The following is a 20,756-nucleotide window of genomic DNA, read 5'->3' on the forward strand; positions in this document are numbered from 1 at the left end:
TGGTTGTTATACACCGGGGCTAGAGGCTGGATGTTGTACACTGGAGGCGAGGTACCTGATGTTATACACCAGGGGGACGAGGGACCTGATGTTATACACCAGGGGGACGAGGGGCTGGATGTTATACAACGGGGTGAGGGGCTGGGTATTATACAGTGGAGGGCGAGGGGTTGGATGTTATACCCCGGGTGTGAAGGGCCAGATGTTATACCCCGGGGGGGGGGGGGGTATTGGGGGGGCGAGGGGCTGGGTATTATACTTCGGGGGGCGAGGGGTTAGATGTTATACCCCGGGGGGCGAGAGTCCGAATGTTACACACGGGGCGAGGTGCTCGGTGTTATACAATGAGGGGAGAAGGGCTAGATGCTATGCATCAGGAGGCAATGGGACTGAATGGAAAAATGGAATTTAGTGTTTAGTGCACGTGTATTATACTTTCATATTCATTATATTATCAGATTTATGACATTAATTGTTTGTCCCATAATTAGAAGTTCTTACCTGTTCACAGGATAGATAATAGAAATCTCTCAGGGTCTCTCTCCACCTCTTTCCCCCCAATCACAAGAACAGGGATTCTTTGTTCCACGTTTGAATTAAATTGATCAATGGTTATGCTTGAACACTATCATTGCAATGAATACATTTTAGATACCTGTGGTAACAGCTAGAGGGCGCTAGTTCAAGCGTTCAGCAGTAGACAATAGCTCCCATTAGTGGTGGCTGAAGGCATCTGTATAAAAAATAGTTCTGTATCTGGAAATGGAGCACTGGTTGCTTTAAAGTTATATTAACAAATAATCAACATAGAATTTTTGAGCTGGAAATATTGGATTTAAAAAAATAACATTGTATTCAAAGGAGGACAATATTCACTTACTATGTGGAAGGAGAAATACTGTACATGATATGGAAAGAAGAATATTGTCCCTGCATTGCCAAATAGAGATGACTATCCTGTAAATTAAACTCATTCCATAAGAATTACCTAACTATGGTCATCCATCTATGGACAGATGCTTTACAGATGAAAAGATGATTAGTTTTGTTAGTTCAGAATTTGATTTCGGAATACTTTCTAGATTTGTAGAGCCACTAAAGTCACCGTCTCATGCCATCATGGCTCCAGCATGAACAAATCATTATAACATAGACAAGTGCACTGAACATAAGTCCATATGAGCGCTGGAAGCTCACAGATCTCACAAGTCATCTAATTCTTGTGGCCTGGGGACAATATACCTGGCATATAGAAGCAATTTTTGTAAGTTTACACAAATCATCAATTAGATCCTCATAAATTGCTTGTGAATTATCCCATAAGAAATAAACGTTAGTGCCAAGTAATTCACCGCAGAGTCATCTCAAAATTGGGTTGTCTTATTCTGGATTTTTGGGATCCATTATTGTCCAGAGTCCTATCTTACCTGAGTTTCCAGATTCTAATTCAGTTTGGGATATCTTGTTCAGGCTATATTCACACGTCCATGTGACATGTCCTAGGGCCGGCCGTCTATTTCTCGGACACTGACAAGACATTCATTGATTCATACACACTAAAAGTGGATCTATGTGTCCGGACCATGAGACTCCGCTTTGTGGATCAGACTCGGCCAATAAAGTCTGTGGGGATCCATGAGACACTGATGAAACTAGGACGACAGATTTTGCACTTCAGAGTTTCATCTGAGTTTCATCTATTTTTAACCGATCCATTGTTAAGGTTCCGGGCTCGTACAGACAACCCTAGTTTTGGTCCAAGTGTGATCCTTCAAAACTTCAGATTGCACTCGTCTGGCAAAACAAATAGAAGGATGGACAATTTGCCGCCAATAATCAAATGGCACTCGCCTATTCATGTCTGAGTCCATGGAAAACATGAAGATATATCTGAGTGTGATCCGATTTTCTTGGACAGACTGAATTGAGAAGTTGGAAGAACTTTTTTTTTTAAATTCCACATCCGAGAAAAATGGATCCCACTCTGATCAAACTCTGGTCAGGGTGTGATTAACACATTCGGACTATTTTTCTCAGATGGAGAACATGCGCTCGTCAGGAGCGTTCAGAAGTTCAGAATCTACCTTCTTCGGGGAAAAAATGGCTGAGAAAAAAGAAACTGAAGCAACTAGGATGACACCGGAGAAAAAAAATGGTCCCGTTTCTCTGGGATGGAGGCACTCACACGTAGGTGAGCTTCTGGCTCTGGAATAGGTTCAACATTAATGGGCCGCAGAGGCCCCAGGTTGTTTCTATCGGGGTGTGCCCATGAGCTGCTAATAAAACCCTTTTCCATTGGATTTGCTCTTTTTCTTGACGCAGCCCCTCGCTGGATCGCTTGATTTTACGTTTTGATGTATCCTTCTTTTACCTTTCTAATATATAAGGCACAATGTCTTTTCAATACAGACTCCTAAAAATAGCTGCTTCCCAAGCTGGCTGTTAAGTACATCGAAATATGATTATACCTAGGAAGATCCTCACCGGCAGGGATAATGTTTCTGACAAGTCACTCACATTACTTTAATTGCAAGAGCCATCAAAGTACAACATGCTGCCGTAACATATCCGCAGACTCCATGTTCTGCACCTACGACGTCTCCTACGTGGAGCGATGTATGCATCAGACATAGGGGGTCATCGTTATTTTTTTGGGGGGTTGGTGTTATTTTTTGGCTCTGGTGTAATTTAAGCATGTGACATTCTTGCTTGGCACCGTAACCGGAGACCCCGTGACATCACTATTTTCAGATTAGGGTGAGTTCAGTCTGCAGGGTGTACAACATTTATGAACACTTTACATTATTTAGGCCGTTGTATCCTTTTACTGTTGTGATGCTGCCGTTTCGTAACCTTGCGGCTTTCCTTTTTAATAAGAAAAAAAAAAAAAAAAGGACTCGGAGGACAAGTGTCTGTTATACAACGAGTCTGGTTGTCCTGTTTGATAGGCGACAGCCACTGTTTGCCACGGGAGATAAGCACCAATGTTGGCGGAGGTGACAGCGGCTGGCATCATCTCCATGGCACATCCACCGGGGATAAAGGACTGCTTTACTTTCTTGCACCCCTTTCCCCATAAAGTCACAGTGGATCCTCTTATGTCTGAACGTGTTTTATCCATTCAGTATAATCTACCCCAATAATGGCACTAGTCTTGTTTTTTACAAGTTTTCTGCTGCATTTTTTTCTATTAGTGATATCAAAATATAACTATGAAATGGAACCTGTCAGCACGTCTTTACGTAGAAGTAATGGCTTGTCCCCCCCCAATAAAAATGACGCTTTTTGTAAAGAGATCCGAAGTGCCAGCCATAAGGACTAGAGCATAGGAGCCATATGCAAATCAGCTGGGAAGTGCACTGGGAACATGTCATTGCACTTAGGCAGCTTTTTCCAAGTGCATTGACACGCCCCCAGAATACTTCCATCCTAATTTGCATATGACTTACATGATATATTTCTCATGATTATAGATGAGCGTAGCCGAACTGTAAAGTTCGGGGTTCATACCGGACAACTAGTTTTTGGTGCTAAACTCTGAACACTGACTTCTCTTGGAAGTATGTTTTACAGTTTAGGAGTCCAGGGAGGAGAGAAAGAGAGAGAGACAGATTTTCCAGCCTCAAAGTTTGGGTCCCCATTGATTTCAATGATGTTTGGGTTCAGGTTTAAGTTTGGGTAAAGGTCTGGAAACCTGAACCTGGACTTCAAAGGGTTCACTCATCCCTACTCATGATCGCACCTTAAATCTGTAAAGAAAAGGTGTTCTGTTTATTAGGGGACAATCGTCTATACAACCATACCACTATATATACAGTGGGGCAAAAAAGTATTTAGTCAGTCAGCAATAGTGCAAGTTCCACCACTTAAAAAGATGAGAGGCGTCTGTAATTTACATCATAGGTAGACCTCAACTATGGGAGACAAACTGAGAAAAAAAAATCCAGAAAATCACATTGTCTGTTTTTTTAACATTTTATTTGCATATTATGGTGGAAAATAAGTATTTGGTCAGAAACAAAATTTCATCTCAATACTTTGTAATATATCCTTTGTTGGCAATGACAGAGGTCAAACGTTTTCTGTAAGTCTTCACAAGGTTGCCACACACTGTTGTTGGTATGTTGGCCCATTCCTCCATGCAGATCTCCTCTAGAGCAGTGATGTTTTTGGCTTTTCGCTTGGCAACACGGACTTTCAACTCCCTCCAAAGGTTTTCTATAGGGTTGAGATCTGGAGACTGGCTAGGCCACTCCAGGACCTTGAAATGCTTCTTACGAAGCCACTCCTTCGTTGCCCTGGCGGTGTGCTTTGGATCATTGTCATGTTGAAAGACCCAGCCACGTTTCATCTTCAATGCCCTTGCTGATGGAAGGAGGTTTGCACTCAAAATCTCACGATGCATGGCCCCATTCATTCTTTCATGTACCCGGATCAGTCGTCCTGGCCCCTTTGCAGAGAAACAGCCCCAAAGCATGATGTTTCCACCACCATGCTTTACAGTAGGTATGGTGTTTGATGGATGCAACTCAGTATTCTTTTTCCTCCAAACACGACAAGTTGTGTTTCTACCAAACAGTTCCAGTTTGGTTCCATCAGACAATTGGACATTCTCCCAAAACTCCTCTGGATCATCCAAATGCTCTCTAGCAAACTTCAGACGGGCCCGGACATGTACTGGCTTAAGCAGTGGGACACGTCTGGCACTGCAGGATCTGAGTCCATGGTGGCGTAGTGTGTTACTTATGGTAGGCCTTGTTACATTGGTCCCAGCTCTCTGCAGTTCATTCACTAGGTCCCCCCGTGTGGTTCTGGGATTTTTGCTCACCGTTCTTGTGATCATTCTGACCCCACGGGGTGGGATTTTGCGTGGAGCCCCAGATCGAGGGAGATTATCAGTGGTCTTGTATGTCTTCCATTTTCTAATTATTGCTCCCACTGTTGATTTCTTCACTCCAAGCTGGTTGGCTATTGCAGATTCAGTCTTCCCAGCCTGGTGCAGGGCTACAATTTTGTTTCTGGTGTCCTTTGACAGCTCTTTCGTCTTCACCATAGTGGAGTTTGGAGTCAGACTGTTTGAGGGTGTGCACAGGTGTCTTTTTATACTGATAACAAGTTTAAACAGGTGCCGTTACTACAGGTAATGAGTGGAGGAAAGAGGAGACTCTTAAAGAAGAAGTTACAGGTCTGTGAGAGCCAGAAATCTTGATTGTTTGTTTCTGACCAAATACTTATTTTTCACCATAATATGCAAATAAAATGTTAAAAAAACAGACAATGTGATTTTCTGGATTTTTTTTTCTCAGTTTGTCTCCCATAGTTGAGGTCTACCTATGATGTAAATTACAGACGCCTCTCATCTTTTTAAGTGGTGGAACTTGCACTATTGCTGACTGACTAAATACTTTTTTGCCCCACTGTATGTAATAACCTGTAGAATAGTTCCCTTTAACCACTTATCGACCGCCGATATTCCTTTTAACGGTGACAGTTAAGGGTACTTATTCCTCAGCTCCGCTTTTTAAAGTCACTGAGAAATAAGGTTGTAGGGCCCCCCAGCATTGGAAAATCTCTTGGGTCTCAGAATAACAGCGACCAGAAAAAGTCAGATTTCTCATTGCTTTTTCTCTCCTCTGATATGATCTAGCACATCAGAGGAAAGAGAAATGGAGTCCTCCAAACCCCCCCACCCCCCCCGGTACCTCTGGTGTCCTCCGGCCCTCGGCATCTTCTTCCAGGAAGAAAATTGTGGGCGCATGCACAGTGCGCCGGGCGAGATCTGCCGGCCAGCACCCGGCAACAATAGGAAATTTTTTCCTATTGGTTTATTTTGATAACCACCCCCCCTTTATCACCCCCTTTGTTGGGTAAAAATAATAAAATAAAGTATTTATTTCCATTTGGGTTTGGATTGGGGCTAGGGTTGGGGTTGGGGCTAGAGTTAGGGTTGGGGCTAGAGTTAGGGTTGGGGCTAGAGTTAGGGCTAGAGTTAGGGTTGGGGCTAGAGTTAGGGTTGGGGCTAGAGTTAGGGTTGGGGCTAGAGTTAGGGTTGGGGCTAGAGTTAGGGTTGGGGTTAGAGCTAGGGTTGGGGTTAGGGTTAGGGCTAAGGTTGGGGTTGTGTTGGGGGGTTGTGTTGTGGTTAGGGTTGGGATTAGGGTTAGGGCTATGTTAGGGTTGGAGTTAGATTTGGGGCGTTTTCACTGTTTAGGTACATCAGGGGGTCTCCAAACGCGACATGGTGCCTGCCATTGATTCTAGCCAATTTTGCGTTCAAAAAGTCAAACCGTGCTCCCTCCCTTCTGAGCCCTGCCATGCACCCAAACAGTGGCTTTTCCCCACATACAGGGTATCTGCATAGTCTGGAGAAATTGCACAACAAATGTTCTGGTCCATTTTCTCCTGATACCCTTGAGAAAATAAAGTTCGGTTCTAAAGTAAATTTTTTGTGAAAAAATTGAATGTTCATTTTTTTCCTTCCACATTCCTTTTGTTCTCGTGAAGCACCTGAAGGGTTAATAAACTTCTTGAATGTGGTTTTGCGCACCTTGAGGGGTGCAGTTTTTAGAATGGTGTCAGTTTTGGGTATTTTCTATTATATTGCCCCCCAAACTCACTTCAAATGTGAGGTGGTCCCTAAAAAAATGGTTTTGTTAATTTTGTTGGAAAAATTAGAAAGTGCTGGTCAACTTTTATGCGATTGTGCGATATGAGACTGATTTAACCCCTTCAAGACGCAGCCCTTTTTCGTTTTTGCGTTTTCGCTATTTGCTCACCTTCTTCCCAGAGCCAATCCGTCAATATGGTCATGTGAGGGCTTATTTTTTGCGGGACGAGTTGTACTTTTGAACGACATCATTGGTTTTACCATGTCTTGTACTAGAAAACAGGAAAAAAATTCCAAGTGTGGTGAAATTGCAAAGAAAGTTTGGCTTTTTTGCTAGGTTCAACCAAAAAAACGTAATTAAGGCTTTTTGAATTTTTTTTTCTCGCTACACCGTTTAGCGATCAGGTTAATCCTTTTTTTTTTTATTGATAGATCGGGAGATTCTGAACACGGGCAATACCAAATATGTGTATGTTTGATTTTTTTTTTCATTGTTTTTTTTTTTTGAATGGGGCGACAGGGGGGTGATTTAGGGTATGTGCACACGATGCAGATTTAGTGCAGAACTGCAGCAGATTTTTCTGCAGCAGAAACGCTGCAGAACTGCACTGTGATCACAGTACAATGTAAATCAATGTGAAAAAAAAAAAGCTGTGCACATGGTGCAGAAAAATCTGCACAGAAACGCTGCAGATTTCAAAGAAGTGCCTGTCACTTCTTTTGTGCAGTTCTGCAGCGTTTCTGCACCCCTCCATAATAGAAATCTGCAGGTGCGTTTTTAATGCGTTTTTGATGCGTTTTTGATGCGTTTTTGTGCAGATTTGTGCTCAAAAAACGCATCAAAAACGCATAAAAAACGCATCAAAAGCGCATCAAAAACGCATAAAAAAAGCACCTGAAGATTCTGCCAGGAGATGCAGATTTAGTGCAGAACTGCAGCAGATTTTTCTGCACCAAATCTGCATCGTGTGCACACAGCCTTAAACTCTTATATTTTTTTTTATTTTTTCCATATTTTTTAAAACCTTTTTTTTTCCTTTTGGCATGCTTCAATAGTCTTAGCGCCGGAGCCCACATCAAAGGGGGAGACATGACATGCGCAGTACTAGTCGTGAAGGAGTTAAAGGCACAAAAATTAAATTTTTGTCAAATTTCCATTTTTTTCATAAATAAACACAAGTCATATCGAAGAAATTTTACCACTAACACGAAGTACAATATGTCATGAAAAAATAATTTTAGAATCGGTGGGATCCATTGAAGCGTTCCAGAGCTTTAATCTCATAAGGACAGTGGTCAGAATTGTAAAAATTGGCCTGGTCATTAAGTACAAAATTGGCTCTGTCACTAAGGGGTTAAAGAACCCACCAGATGTGGATTAGGCTCTACACACAATGTTTGTCATTTAGTATTTACAGATGAATGTTTGGGTGATATACTTGTTGAGATGGCAGGAAGAATATTTTTGTTTGTTTTCGCTTTCCATATTTTTATATATTTATGTATTTTATTTATTTTTTATGCCATTTTAATTGTCCTTTTTAGAGTTGAATTCATGTTATAGGGAATCACCAGAGTTATCATGTGCACTGTGAAGAGAAGGTTTCATCAATTCGCGGGACTCAGGACTATCGGCTAGGTCAGTGGCCATAGGACGGGACTCTCGCAAGTCTCTTACTTTCTGGGATCCCCTACGAGGCTTTTGAGTAGCTGGTCTGGCTCGACGTTATCATTTTATGAAATTAACAAATCCCCTCGAAATCGATCAATTTACAATTCAGTTTACATAAATCGCCTAAAAAGTACCTGCTGCCTTTTTGTTACCTAAAGGGGATTTTCCAGTAAGATCAGCCCTCCCAAGTCATCTGTCTGAACATTTAGGTCATAGGAAGCTGAATAAAATGATAACTTTATATCGGCCTTTCGATCTTTTATTCCAAAGAGATCCACATTTTTTTAAATATGTAAATGAGCTCTTAAGATCTATGGGCCGGACATAGATCTCCCTTAGAATCTGCCTTCAGAGATTATATTAAATGAAAGGGGACGTTACCATTGAGAGACATGTAGATGAGGAGAGCGGCCTGTCAGTCATTACATGTCTCACACTGGTAACTCCTCCTTTCATGCAAAATAAGCTCTGGAGGCAGATTCTCAGGTAATTTACAAATTAAGAAAAATGAGGATTTCTTTCGAACAAGACATTGGATTGGAGGTATTGATGTGTCTTTTTATTCAGCTTCCTATGACCTACATGCACAAATAGATGGCTTAGGAATGTTGTTCCTACTGACAGATTCTCTTTAAATAAGTAGAAAAAAAAAGATCCCCCAAGGTGGACATTCCCTTTAAATTGGTAATTTTATGATAATTACCAAAAATGTATGGATTATATTTATTTCCAATATGTTTTCATCAATTGCTTATTTAAAGGGAATTTGCCAGCAGGTTTTTACTATGTGAAGACCGCAGAATTCAGGGAAGTGTCACGTGTCAAAGTGTGTGCTGTTGTTTACAAACTGTGAAGGATTTATCACTAAGAGAATAACATTGCCAGACTAATCCGACACGCCCCCTCCTGTGATAGGCAGCTCACTGTCTATGGACAAGAGCCTGGGGTGGGTGTGGCTAGCTTTCTCAGCTCTGCTTTATTCTAAATCTAAAAGCTCTGATTGTGTGAGAACGGCTGCACCCAGTAATCTAAGTGATACACCATGGATTCAGCTTCTCTTTGCATACATCAGACTGTTGTCAGATGAGGTAGCAAAATACTCGAGACCGATTCCCTTTAAGTAGCACAAATTGATGGAATCTAATGTGTATGGACATCTTTAGCTCCCGTTCTTACCAGTTCTAGTACTAAATTTAATGGACCTGGTCCCTTTAAATGGCCATCTGTGCAGAACTAATCTAATCATCTTTACAATTTGTATATTATGCAATGGAAGGAAGTGAATGAAATAGCAGCATAAGCGTGAATTATACATCAAACACCACGTAGGAAGCCACATATTAATTGTGACCTTTTCCCTGGCGAGTAAAGTGATAGATTATTTAGTAAGGAGTCTTTTGACTGTGAATCAGTAAGGAAAAGACAGAGAAAGGAGAAAGTGCACAGTCATAGATGAAGGAAATGAGCGCAATTCTGCATTTGGGCGAGAATCAAAATGTTCCAGGTGTAGAAAAAACAATAGGCGCATAACCCGTGTAATACACTTATCTTTGCAATGAGAGTTCCTGAGCCGACTTACTGGGGACTGATTTCTGTACTGAATTTTATGATACTGATTGGGCTATTTTAATTTTTGTCACTGCTTTTAATTTATTGTATTTTATTTATTAATTTATAAGTATTTATTTTCTTATTTTTTTTATTTATTAATTTATTTGTTAATTTTATTTATTGTATTTTATTTATCATGTACCGTATATACTCGAGTATAAGCCGACCCCCCCTAATTTTGCCACAAAAAACTGGGAAAACTTATTGACTCGAGTATAAGCCTAGGGTGGAAATGCAGCATTTACCGGTGAATTTCAAAAATAAAAATAGATCATTATTTCCCCATAGCTGTGCCCCATATAGTGCTCTGCACCGTTCATTATTTCCCCATAGCTGTGCCCCATATAGTGCTCTGCACCGTTCATTGTGCCCCATTGCTGTGCCCATATACGGTGCTCTGCACCGTTCATTGTGCCCCATTGCTGTGCCATATACGGTGCTCTGCACCGTTCATTGTGCCCCATTGCTGTGCCATATACGGTGCCATATGCTCCCTGCATGTCCCACATATATACACAGCTCTGCCGCCTGCATGTCTCACATATATACACAGCTCTGCCACCTGCATGTCCCTCATATATACACAGCTCTGCTCCCTGCATGTCCCACATATATACACAGCTCTGCCGCCTGCATGTCCCACATATATACACAGCTCTGCCGCCTGCATGTCTCACATGTATACACAGCTCTGCCACCTGCATGTCCCTCATATATACACAGCTCTGCTCCCTGCATGTCCCACATATATACACAGCTCTGCCGCCTGCATGTCTCACATATATACACAGCTCTGCCACCTGCATGTCCCTCATATATACACAGCTCTGCTCCCTGCATGTCCCACATATATACACAGCTCTGCCGCCTGCATGTCCCACATATATACACAGCTCTGCCGCCTGCATGTCCCTCATATATACACAGCTCTGCTCCCTGCATGTCCCACATATATACACAGCTCTGCCGCCTGCATGTCCCACATATATACACAGCTCTGCCACCTGCATGTCCCTCATATATACACAGCTCTGCTCCCTGCATGTCCCACATATATACACAGCTCTGCCGCCTGCATGTCCCACATATATACACAGCTCTGCCGCCTGCATGTCTCACATATATACACAGCTCTGCCACCTGCATGTCCCTCATATATACACAGCTCTGCTCCCTGCATGTCCCACATATATACACAGCTCTGCTCCCTGCATGTCCCACATATATACACAGCTCTGCTCCCTGCATGTCCCACATATATACACAGCTCTGCCACCTGCATGTCCCTCATATATACACAGCTCTGCTCCCTGCATGTCCCACATATATACACAGCTCTGCTCCCTGCATGTCCCACATATATACACAGCTCTGCTCCCTGCATGTCCCACATATATACACAGCTCTGCTCCCTGCATGTCCCACATATATACACAGCTCTGCCGCCTGCATGTCCCTCATATATACACAGCTCTGCTCCCTGCATGTCCCACATATATACACAGCTCTGCTCCCTGCATGTCCCACATATATACACAGCTCTGCTCCCTGCACCGTTCATTGTGCCCCATAGAAATCTCTGCCGCCGCCGCCGCTGCTGCAATAAAAAAAAACCCCACATACTCACCTCCCTTGATTGCAGCTCCCGGCGTCTCGTTCCGGCGCCTCCATCTTCCCGGCGTCTCTGCTCTGACTGATCAGGCAGAGGGCGCCGCGCACACTATATGCGTCATCGCGCCCTCTGCCTGAACAGTCAGAGCGCAGACGTCGGGAAGATGGAGGCGCCGGCCAGGAAGATGGAGCGGCGCCCGGCGGCTGGAACGAGGACAGGTGAATATGACATACTCACCTAGTCCTGGCGATCCTCGCGCTGTCCCTCTGCCTGGTCTTCGGTGCCGCAGCTCTTCCTGTCAGCGGTCACCGGCACCGCCGATTAGAGGAATGAATAGGCGGCTCCGCCCCTATGGGAGGTGGAGCCGCTTATTCATATCTCTAATGAGCGGTCCCACGTGACCGCTGAAGAGAGGAAGAAGCTGCAGCACAGAAGCCCGTGGGACGGCAGGGACAGCGCGAGGATCGCTGGGACTAGGTAAGTATACCTCAGCGCCCTCACCCCCTCACCCGCCGACCCTGCCACCCACATTGACTCGAGTATAAGCCGAGAGGGGCACTTTCAGCCCAAAAATTTGGGCTGAAAATCTCGGCTTATACTCGAGTATATACGGTATTTGTTTTTTTATTTATTAGTTTATCATTTATTTTTTAATTATTGCTACTTCTATGTATTAATTTATTTGTTAATTTTCTTTTTTTTCTTTATTTTTCATTATTCTTTATTATTAAGTATTAGTTTACTAATTATTTTTTATTGTTATTTTTACCTATTAATTTTTTTTGTATTTATTGTATTTTATTTATGATTTATTTTTTATTAATTATTATTCGTTTATTATGTATTTTTATTGTCATTTTTATCTGTTAATTCTTTATTAGAATAATTAGTTGATTATTTGTTTTAATTATTATTTTAATCTATTAATTTATTTGTGAATTTTATTTATCGTATTTTAATATAGACTTAAAAATCAGTTTTTTTTTGTTGTTCCCCTAAATCAATAATACACGTGAAAATAAGACATTTTGTAAATATCTCTTCAGAGAAATCCACTTCTTTCTTCTCCTGGACTGATCTTTCATTCTCCAATGTTTCAATTCCTAATTAACCCCTTAACGACCAGCATTTTCGTTATTTGCTCCTCTTCGTCCCAGAGCCTTAGCTTTTTTATTTTTTGGGCAATATGGCCATGTGAGGGCTAGTTGTAATTTTGAATGACACCATTGGATTTACCATGTCATGCACTGCAAAACGGGAAAAAAAATTCCACGTGTGGTGAAATTGCAAAAAGTGCAATTCCACAGTTTTTGTTTTTTTGTTTATCATGTTTACTAAATGCTAAAAATGACCTGCCATTATGATTCTCCAGGTCATTACGAGTTCATAGACACCAAACATGTATAGCTTTTTTTTTTTTTTAAGTAGTGTAAAAAAATCCAAAGTTTGTAAAAAAAAAAAAAAAAAAAAAAAAGTGCCATTTTCTGTGACTCGTATCGTCTCCATTTTTCGTGATTTGAGTGAGGGCTTATTTTTTGCTTGCTGACCTGCCGTTTTTAATGATACCATTTTGGTGCAGATGTGATCTTTTGATTGCCCGTTATTGCATTTTAATGCAATGTTGCGGTGACCATAAAAAAATAGAATTCTGGCGTTTTGAATTTTTTGTCATAACGCCGTTTAGCGATCGGGTTAATTTTTTGTTTATATTGATAGATCGGACGATTCTGAATGCGGCTATACCAAATATGTGTATATTTGATTTTTTTTTATTGTTTTATTTTGAATGGGGCGAAAGGGAGGTGATTTGAGCTTCTATATTTTTGTATCTCTTTTATAATTTATTTAAATACTTTTTGCATGCGTCAATAGTCTCCATGGTAGACTAGAAGCTGCAGTACTTCGATTGGCTCTGCATAGAGGCGATGATCAGATCGCCTGTGTGTAGCATAAATGCTCACTTCCTATGAGCGCTGACCCACAAGGCGGCGCTCATAGCAATCCGACTATGACAACCATATAAGCCTGCTGGAGACCTCTGGTTCTCATGTCGACCCATCGGTGACCCATGATCATGTTATCTGTTGTATTATTGATTTATGAAATAAGAATTATAACAATGATTACACTTGTTTATTTTGTTGACTTTATATATTAGGACAAGTCTATAGTGACTGCTAATAGTACAACTAGTGAATATAGGGTATGCGTGGTAGGAATAGCATCATGTCATCTCTCTTAAATCAATGCAAAAAGCATGTTTTTGCCACGTTTTGACTTGATTTTGGTAAGGTTTATGCTCCTACTTACACCCCCTAACTACACCCCCTATTGCTACAACCCATAAGTGCATAAATACGTATGTTTTTACAAAATCACGCCAAACCCCCTGTGTGTGCATGCACCGTACACCTGCTCCACTGATGCTCCTATCACCAGACACTTCTATCTAGTTGTCTGCTTATCTGTCGGGCATTCATCACTTCTCTTCATGTGTCTGTTTCTTCTGTGCAGGAAATTGCACCAGCAGTTTGAAGTATATAAAGAGCAAGTGAAAAAGATGGGTGAAGAAGCTCAGCAGCAGCAGGAGCAAAAGGGTGATGCCCCCACATGCGGGATCTGCCACAAAACGAAATTTGCAGATGGCTGCGGCCATAACTGTTCATATTGCCAAACTAAGTTCTGCGCACGTTGCGGAGGGAGAGTGTCATTGCGCTCAAGCAAGGTAAGACGACAGGAAATTCTCATCTATAGAGGTGTCTGTCTATCTATCTATTATCTATCTATTATCTATCATATATCTATCTATTATCTATCATATATCTATCTATTATCTATCATATATCTATCTATCGATCTATCTATCTATCTATTATCTATCTATCTATCTATCTATCTATCTATCTATCTCATATATATCTGTTATCTATCATATATATACGTATTATCTATCTCTTATCTATTATCTACTATTTGGGCACAGACACCGATCACAGAACACCAGGAAACATGTGTTCCTGTTCGGGTTCAGTTCCCCGAATACCGGTTGTTTCTCACACTGTCATGTGCATGACAGCGTGGCAAACACTGCCTCTGACCGGTGGTAAAATCATTACCGCCAGTCACATAGCCACTGTTCCCACGCTGTCAAATGACAGCTTGAGCCCTTAGCTGTGATCGGAAGTAAAAAGTTTACCTCCGGTCACTGGCATCAGCTGATGGGACTACTACTCCTATCAGCCTACACCTGCTGCTAATAACAGAGAGAACAGGCAGCAGCAGATTGGAGTATTGCTGTCAGCTTTAGCAAAGCTGGTTATCAAGAATAGTGGTGTTCCCACGCTGTTTTTTAATTGTTTTCTTACAATATTTAAATAAATCCTCAAAAAAAAAACTATGTTGGGTGCCCCGCCTTTTTTTGACATCCAGCTAAGCTAAAGCAGACAACTGGGGGTTAGTATTCTCTGGCTGGTAAGGAGCTTTAGCTATTGGCCCCTCAGCCTAAAAATAGCAGCCTGCAGTCACCCAGAGAAGGCACATCTATTAGATGCTCCACTTCTGGTGCTTTGCCCAGCTCTTTCCATTTGCCCTGTGGCAGTGACAAGTGGGGTTCATATTTGTGGGGTTGATGTAACCTTTGTATTGTCCGGTGATATCAAGCCCATGGATTAGTAATGGAGAGGCGTCTATAAGATGCTTATCCGTTACTGGTCCTTTTGTTGTATTGTAAATAAACACACAGCAAGTGTAAAAACAAAACACACTTTTACATTTTTATTTAAAAATAACAAACTCAATTATACTCACCTAACTCCCATTCCATTGAAGCCATAGTCTCTTGTAATAAAACAAAAATTAAAAAACCATATCCCTCACCTGTCCATCGTTCAGTCCCACGCCGCAATCCTTGTCTGGAGATAAACAGTTTTTAACCTGGACGATGCCAAGATACTACCGTCCAGGCTGAGAACCACTGAGGAATGAGCTGCTGCAAGCGAGGCTATCATCGAGGTTACCACTGGTCATTAAGGCTGCGTGGGATGAAGGGATGACTGGATGGGGAATGGAGGGATGACTGGATGAGGGATGGATAGATGGATGAGAGATGGCTGGATGAGGGATGGATGGAGGAGTGGCTGGAAGGGAGGGACTGCTAGTATTCATTTTGTCCCACGTCGTAATCCAAGGAAGAATGAGCTGCAACAAGCGGGTTCCTGAACTATGGTGATCACAGCTACCACAGTGAGAAAAAGTCTCACGGTGCAGCGGTGAGTTCACCGTGAGAAATTTCTCCAGGTGAACTGTGGTGAACTCACCGTAGTACCACTGTACTGTGAGGGTTTTTCTCACTGTGCGAGCGGTGATCTAACCGTGGTCACCACAGTTCATTGGCCTGGCTGGGAACGCAGCCTCAGTGACCTGCAGTAACCTCGATGACGTCAATGCTAGTCACTGACTGTGCTCGCAGCAGCTCATTCCTCAGTGGTTCTCAGCCTGGACTGTCGCATCTTGGCACCACCCAGGTTGAAAACTGTTTATTTCCAGATATGGATTACGGCATGGGACAGAACGTCGGACAGGTGAGGAATATGGTCGTTTTTTTTGTTTGTTTGTTTTTTTACAGGAGACGATGGCTTTAATGGAATGAGGTTTAGGTAAGTATAACTGTGTTTGTTATTTTTAAATAAAAAAGTGTGTTTTTTTTTATTTCAAATATAGGACTTTATTCTGGCTGTGTGTTTATTTACCATACAACAATAGGATTAGTAATGGATAAGTGTCTTATAGATGCCTCTCCATTACTAATCCGAGATTGAGGTCACCGGACAATACAAAAGTGACATCACCCCACAAATATGAACCCGTACAGGGCAAGTGGGAAGAGCCGGGCTGGTTTTTGCTTATAATCTTCATTGTTGAACTGGAGTTAAAAAAAAAAAAAAAAAAAAGTCAGAGGTCAAAAACGTTAAAAATTTGCTAAGGAAACAACCAAAAAATTACATAAAAGAGTCCCTGGCTAACACAGTACCACGATATCTATCTTCCCTGTATAAAAGAGGCAGACACAGAAAAAAACAAGTTTCCTGATTGAAAAACGGAAATTTTAACCCCTGGAAAAGCTCACTGGAAGTGGTACATGTCAGCCGATGGTTTATCCAATTGCAAACAAATGGCTAAGGATAGCTGTGCTGGTAAAACACAAGTGAAGAGAGAAGATAAATTACGGTACTTGGCAAATTGGCGAATGTATTAATTGATCACCCTCAATATTGGATACACATGTTAGCATTTACCTAATGAGAATCATAAATGATCACAAAGAAATAACAATATACTAAGTATTGCCTTGTGAATAATAACTACATGAGAAATTACTGTACTTAATACGTAGTTTGGGATTTAATTCAATTAACAGCTATATTAACAATCTCTCCGATCACAAGGTTCAACAAATTAACGCTTCCGTGTGACGCACACAGCCTCGTTCTTGGCACTTAAATTGCAGCTTGTCTGGCATCTGCTGCGTAAATGTTATCCAGCGCCAATCTCAGCGACTTGTTAACTAGAGTGTCGCCCTCCTAAATATTTTTGGTTGTATCATATTCATACGTTATAACGAGATTGGAGACATTTTCTAATACTTCCCTGACTCGAGCTGATAAAAAATAGTGGCAAGGAATCCATGCCGCGATCGCTAATAACGATAGGCACATCATACACCTCAAGATTGAAGGAAACATTTCAGAAATACGTGAGTTCTTAGAATTATCAAATCATAAGACATAATCAAGTGTTATAATGATTCTCATCGTTTGTTGAGAGGGTACGGTCAATATTGTCGGATGTCCTGACAATGTGAAGATCTCGAAAAATGGCTGAGCCCACGAATTGCACAGAGAGAAGGGGAGATAAGTATTGGGTGAAACTTAAGCGAGCTCCAAAGGGGTCTGGCACTGGCTTGTTCCCCTCTGCTTATTCCATAGGTGCCGCATTATGGCATTAATACAGTGCCATAAGGTTTATTGGCTATTATAGATCCTGTCTAGCAGATTGAACTAAGTGTATGGTTCTGCCAATAACTAACCACTTTTAAGGGGTTATAAGACCTTAAAAATGTAATAAAAACAGCAGAAAACAACAAAAAAACACATTACTTACCTATCCAGCTCTCAATCATAGTTTCATAGATTTAAGGTTGAAGATAGACATAAGTCCATACAGTTCCTCTGTTTCAGCATGTTAGGATACAGATTGAAGGCAAAAACCCCATGAGGCAGATGCTAATTGCCCCATAATAGGGGAAAAATTTGTTTCGACTCTACTTGCAGCAATCAGACTAATTCCCTGAATCAACTCCCCATCACAGAATATAGTGCCCATAAACTGTAATATTATATTTATCAAGAAAGTCATCCAGTCCCTCCATTTACTTTCTTTGTAAATCAACACTTCCAACATCATGTGGCAGAGAATTCCATAGTCTCAGTGCTCTTACAGTAAGGCTATGTGCACACGTTCAGGATTTCTCGCAGAAAATTCCTGAGAAAAACCGGATATTTTCTGCAAGAAATCTGCAAGAAATCTGCATGCGGTTTTGCCACGTTTTTGCCGCGGTTTTGACGCGTTTTTGCCGTGTTTTTTTCCGGACGCTTCCCAATGCATTTTGTAGTAGGAAATCCGCAAAAAAACCCGCAAAATTAATGAACATGTTGCGGTTTTTACCGCGATGCGTTTTTTTTTGCGGAAAAAAAACGCATCATGTGCACAAAACATGCAGAATTCATTCTAAATGATGGGATGCTTGTTGTATGCGTTTTTTTGCGGTTTTATAGCGTTTTTATCGGGAAACGCGAAAAAACCTCAACGTGTGCACACAGCCTTAAGGGTTGCCACCTGTTTAGGAGTAAATCTTCTTTCCTCAAGACCATACATGTCAAACTCTATTCCGAGGGCCAAATCTGGTCCACACGATGGTTTTATTGGCCCGTGACACCAGAACCACCACCCCTATGTGGGGCCCATTATTCTGTATGGAGGATTATGAGAGGCCCATTTTCTGTTTGAAGGACTTTGAGGATTCTCCCTTATCACCAGTTGCATAACTAGAGTCCGATTTGGACCTGGGTTCCCACCTTCATGTTGGTCAGATGTATGTTCCCTTGTAGCATTCTAGATCCTCTAAAGACATACGTTTTCACCCCCATGTAATAATGTCCCTCATCCTGTAATAATGTCTCCATCCTGTAACTGTCTTCTGTGCTCTCCTATTCCTGTACTCATGTCCCATATCATGTGCCCCTTCTTGTAAAAATGTCCCCCATTCTGGGCCTCTTCCTGTAACAATGTCCCTATCCTGTGCCCCTTCCTGTTATATTGCCCCCATTCTGGCCCCTTCTTGTAATAATGTCCTCCATCCTTTGTCCCTTCCTGTAATAATATCCCCATCCTAGACACATTCCAGTAATAATGTCCCTCATCCTGGGCTCTTTCTTGTAATGTCCTCGTTCTGCCGCTCTTTTCCAACACATTTAAATAAGAAATAAATGATCCTTGTTACCTTCCCCCACTCACTCACATGATGTGTCACGTCCTTTTCCATATCCGGCGCAGAGGCCAGCAGCTGATGTAAGTTTGTATGACACGGGCGGCACATGTCACCACCTTGCTCTGCTGGTGACGGGCACATCGATGTCAGCTGCAGGCCACTGATTAGTCAGCGACGTATAATGCAGTGCAGAGAGTAGACACCAGCTAAAATAGGCACTGGTATCAGAGGGTCCCATCCTGCACAGGTCAAGTAGCGGTCACAGAGTCACCATCACAGTTTTAGGTGTAAAAAGATCATTAGAAAGGTCTCTGTACTGTCCCTTTGTTTGTACATTATAATAAGATTGCCTCTTAGTGATGGGCAGACCCATGGATGTTTGGGTGTGTCAAGTTCTGCCGAACATTAAAAAAAAGTTTGGTTCAGGTACCAGAACAGTACCCGAACTTAAATCCAAACCTGGAACCCTTTCAAATTAATGGGGGGTCCAAACATCTGGCGTTTCCCACACTGTCATCTGTATGAGAGCGTGAGAAATACTGGTTTTGATTGGCGGTAAGTTGGTTACTGCCGGTTAGAGTGCTGCGGTTCCCACACAGATGAGAGCATGTGAGAGAGCAGCTTTGACATGCGGTGAAAAGGCGACCTCCGGTGGCTGATAGCAGCGAGACTAGGCATACGATATTAAGAGTATTCACCAGCCGGAGTATGTGCGATAAATAAATTAAATTAAAAAAAATGGTATGCAGTCCACTCTATTCTTGATAACCTGTGCAGGTAAAGTTGACCGATGCGGGCTGCAGCCCTCAGCGTTATCTTGGCTCGATATCAAAAATAGAGCGGTCCCCACGCTGTTTTTTAAAAAAAATTATTTCAATAATTTAAAAAATTACATGAGGTCCCCCTTCATTTTTTACAACCAGCCAAGCTAAAGCAGACAGCTGGAGGCTGGTATTCTTAGACTGAGAAAGGGCCACGGATATTGGCTCTCCTAGCCTAAAAATAGCAGCCCGCATCTATTAGATGCTCCAATTTTGGCATTTTGCCCAGCTCTTCCTACATGCCCTGGTGCGGTGGCAAGCGGGGTAATAGTTGTGGGGTTGATGTCAGAAGGTACAGGCAAAGAAAGTTACCGACCGCTCAGAAACTGTTTGAGAGTTTTCATTTGGCCACAAGAGGAACGGGCAGAGACAAAATCTATGATATCGTTATTATTATTCCAATAATGTCGGGAAATGAGGAGTGCCGTCTTCTTCTGGCAAGGCCAGCCAATTTAGGCGATTGACCCCACAGAAGGACCCGCTTCCAATGTGGCTCAGCAACGTAAGTCTTACCGAAGGGGAGGTGAGACAAATCTAACAGACCGTAATTATTTTGGAGTACTCAATAATGTGATCAGAAGAGAGAAACGATCTGAAGAGTGCGTCTGCCTTGACATTTTTATCAGCTGGCTGGAAGTGGAGAGTAAAGTTGAAGCAGGCGAAGAACAGAGACCACCTCGCCTGTTGTGGATTAAGCCATTCAGCAGACTGCAGATTGGCTAGATTCTTGTGATCCATGTCGATAACCAATGGCTGCAAAGTGCCATCCAGCAAGAATCGCCATTCCTGCAGCCGCAGTTTTATCACTAGCAGTTCCTGATCGACAATCGATTATGTTCTGGAGCAGAGAAGATTTTGGAAAAGAAACCGTAGGTCACCATGCGGCCGGA

The 20,756-nt window shown here is 42.0% G+C and overlaps 1 protein-coding gene across 9 annotated transcripts in view; it reads left to right on the forward strand.

The window, feature by feature from the left end:
* Positions 1-20,756, forward strand: part of RIMS2 (regulating synaptic membrane exocytosis 2) — a 736,866-nt gene that overhangs the window by 133,803 nt on the left and 582,307 nt on the right. For all 9 annotated transcript variants that reach the window (XM_069731752.1, XM_069731753.1, XM_069731750.1 and 6 more), the window contains one exon: positions 14,014-14,224. In XM_069731752.1, coding sequence (XP_069587853.1) covers positions 14,014-14,224 — 211 coding nt within the window. The remainder of the gene's footprint in view (positions 1-14,013; positions 14,225-20,756) is intronic.

This window comes from Ranitomeya imitator, chromosome 6 (genome assembly GCF_032444005.1).
Source record: "Ranitomeya imitator isolate aRanImi1 chromosome 6, aRanImi1.pri, whole genome shotgun sequence".
Taxonomy (NCBI): Eukaryota; Metazoa; Chordata; class Amphibia; order Anura; family Dendrobatidae; genus Ranitomeya; species Ranitomeya imitator.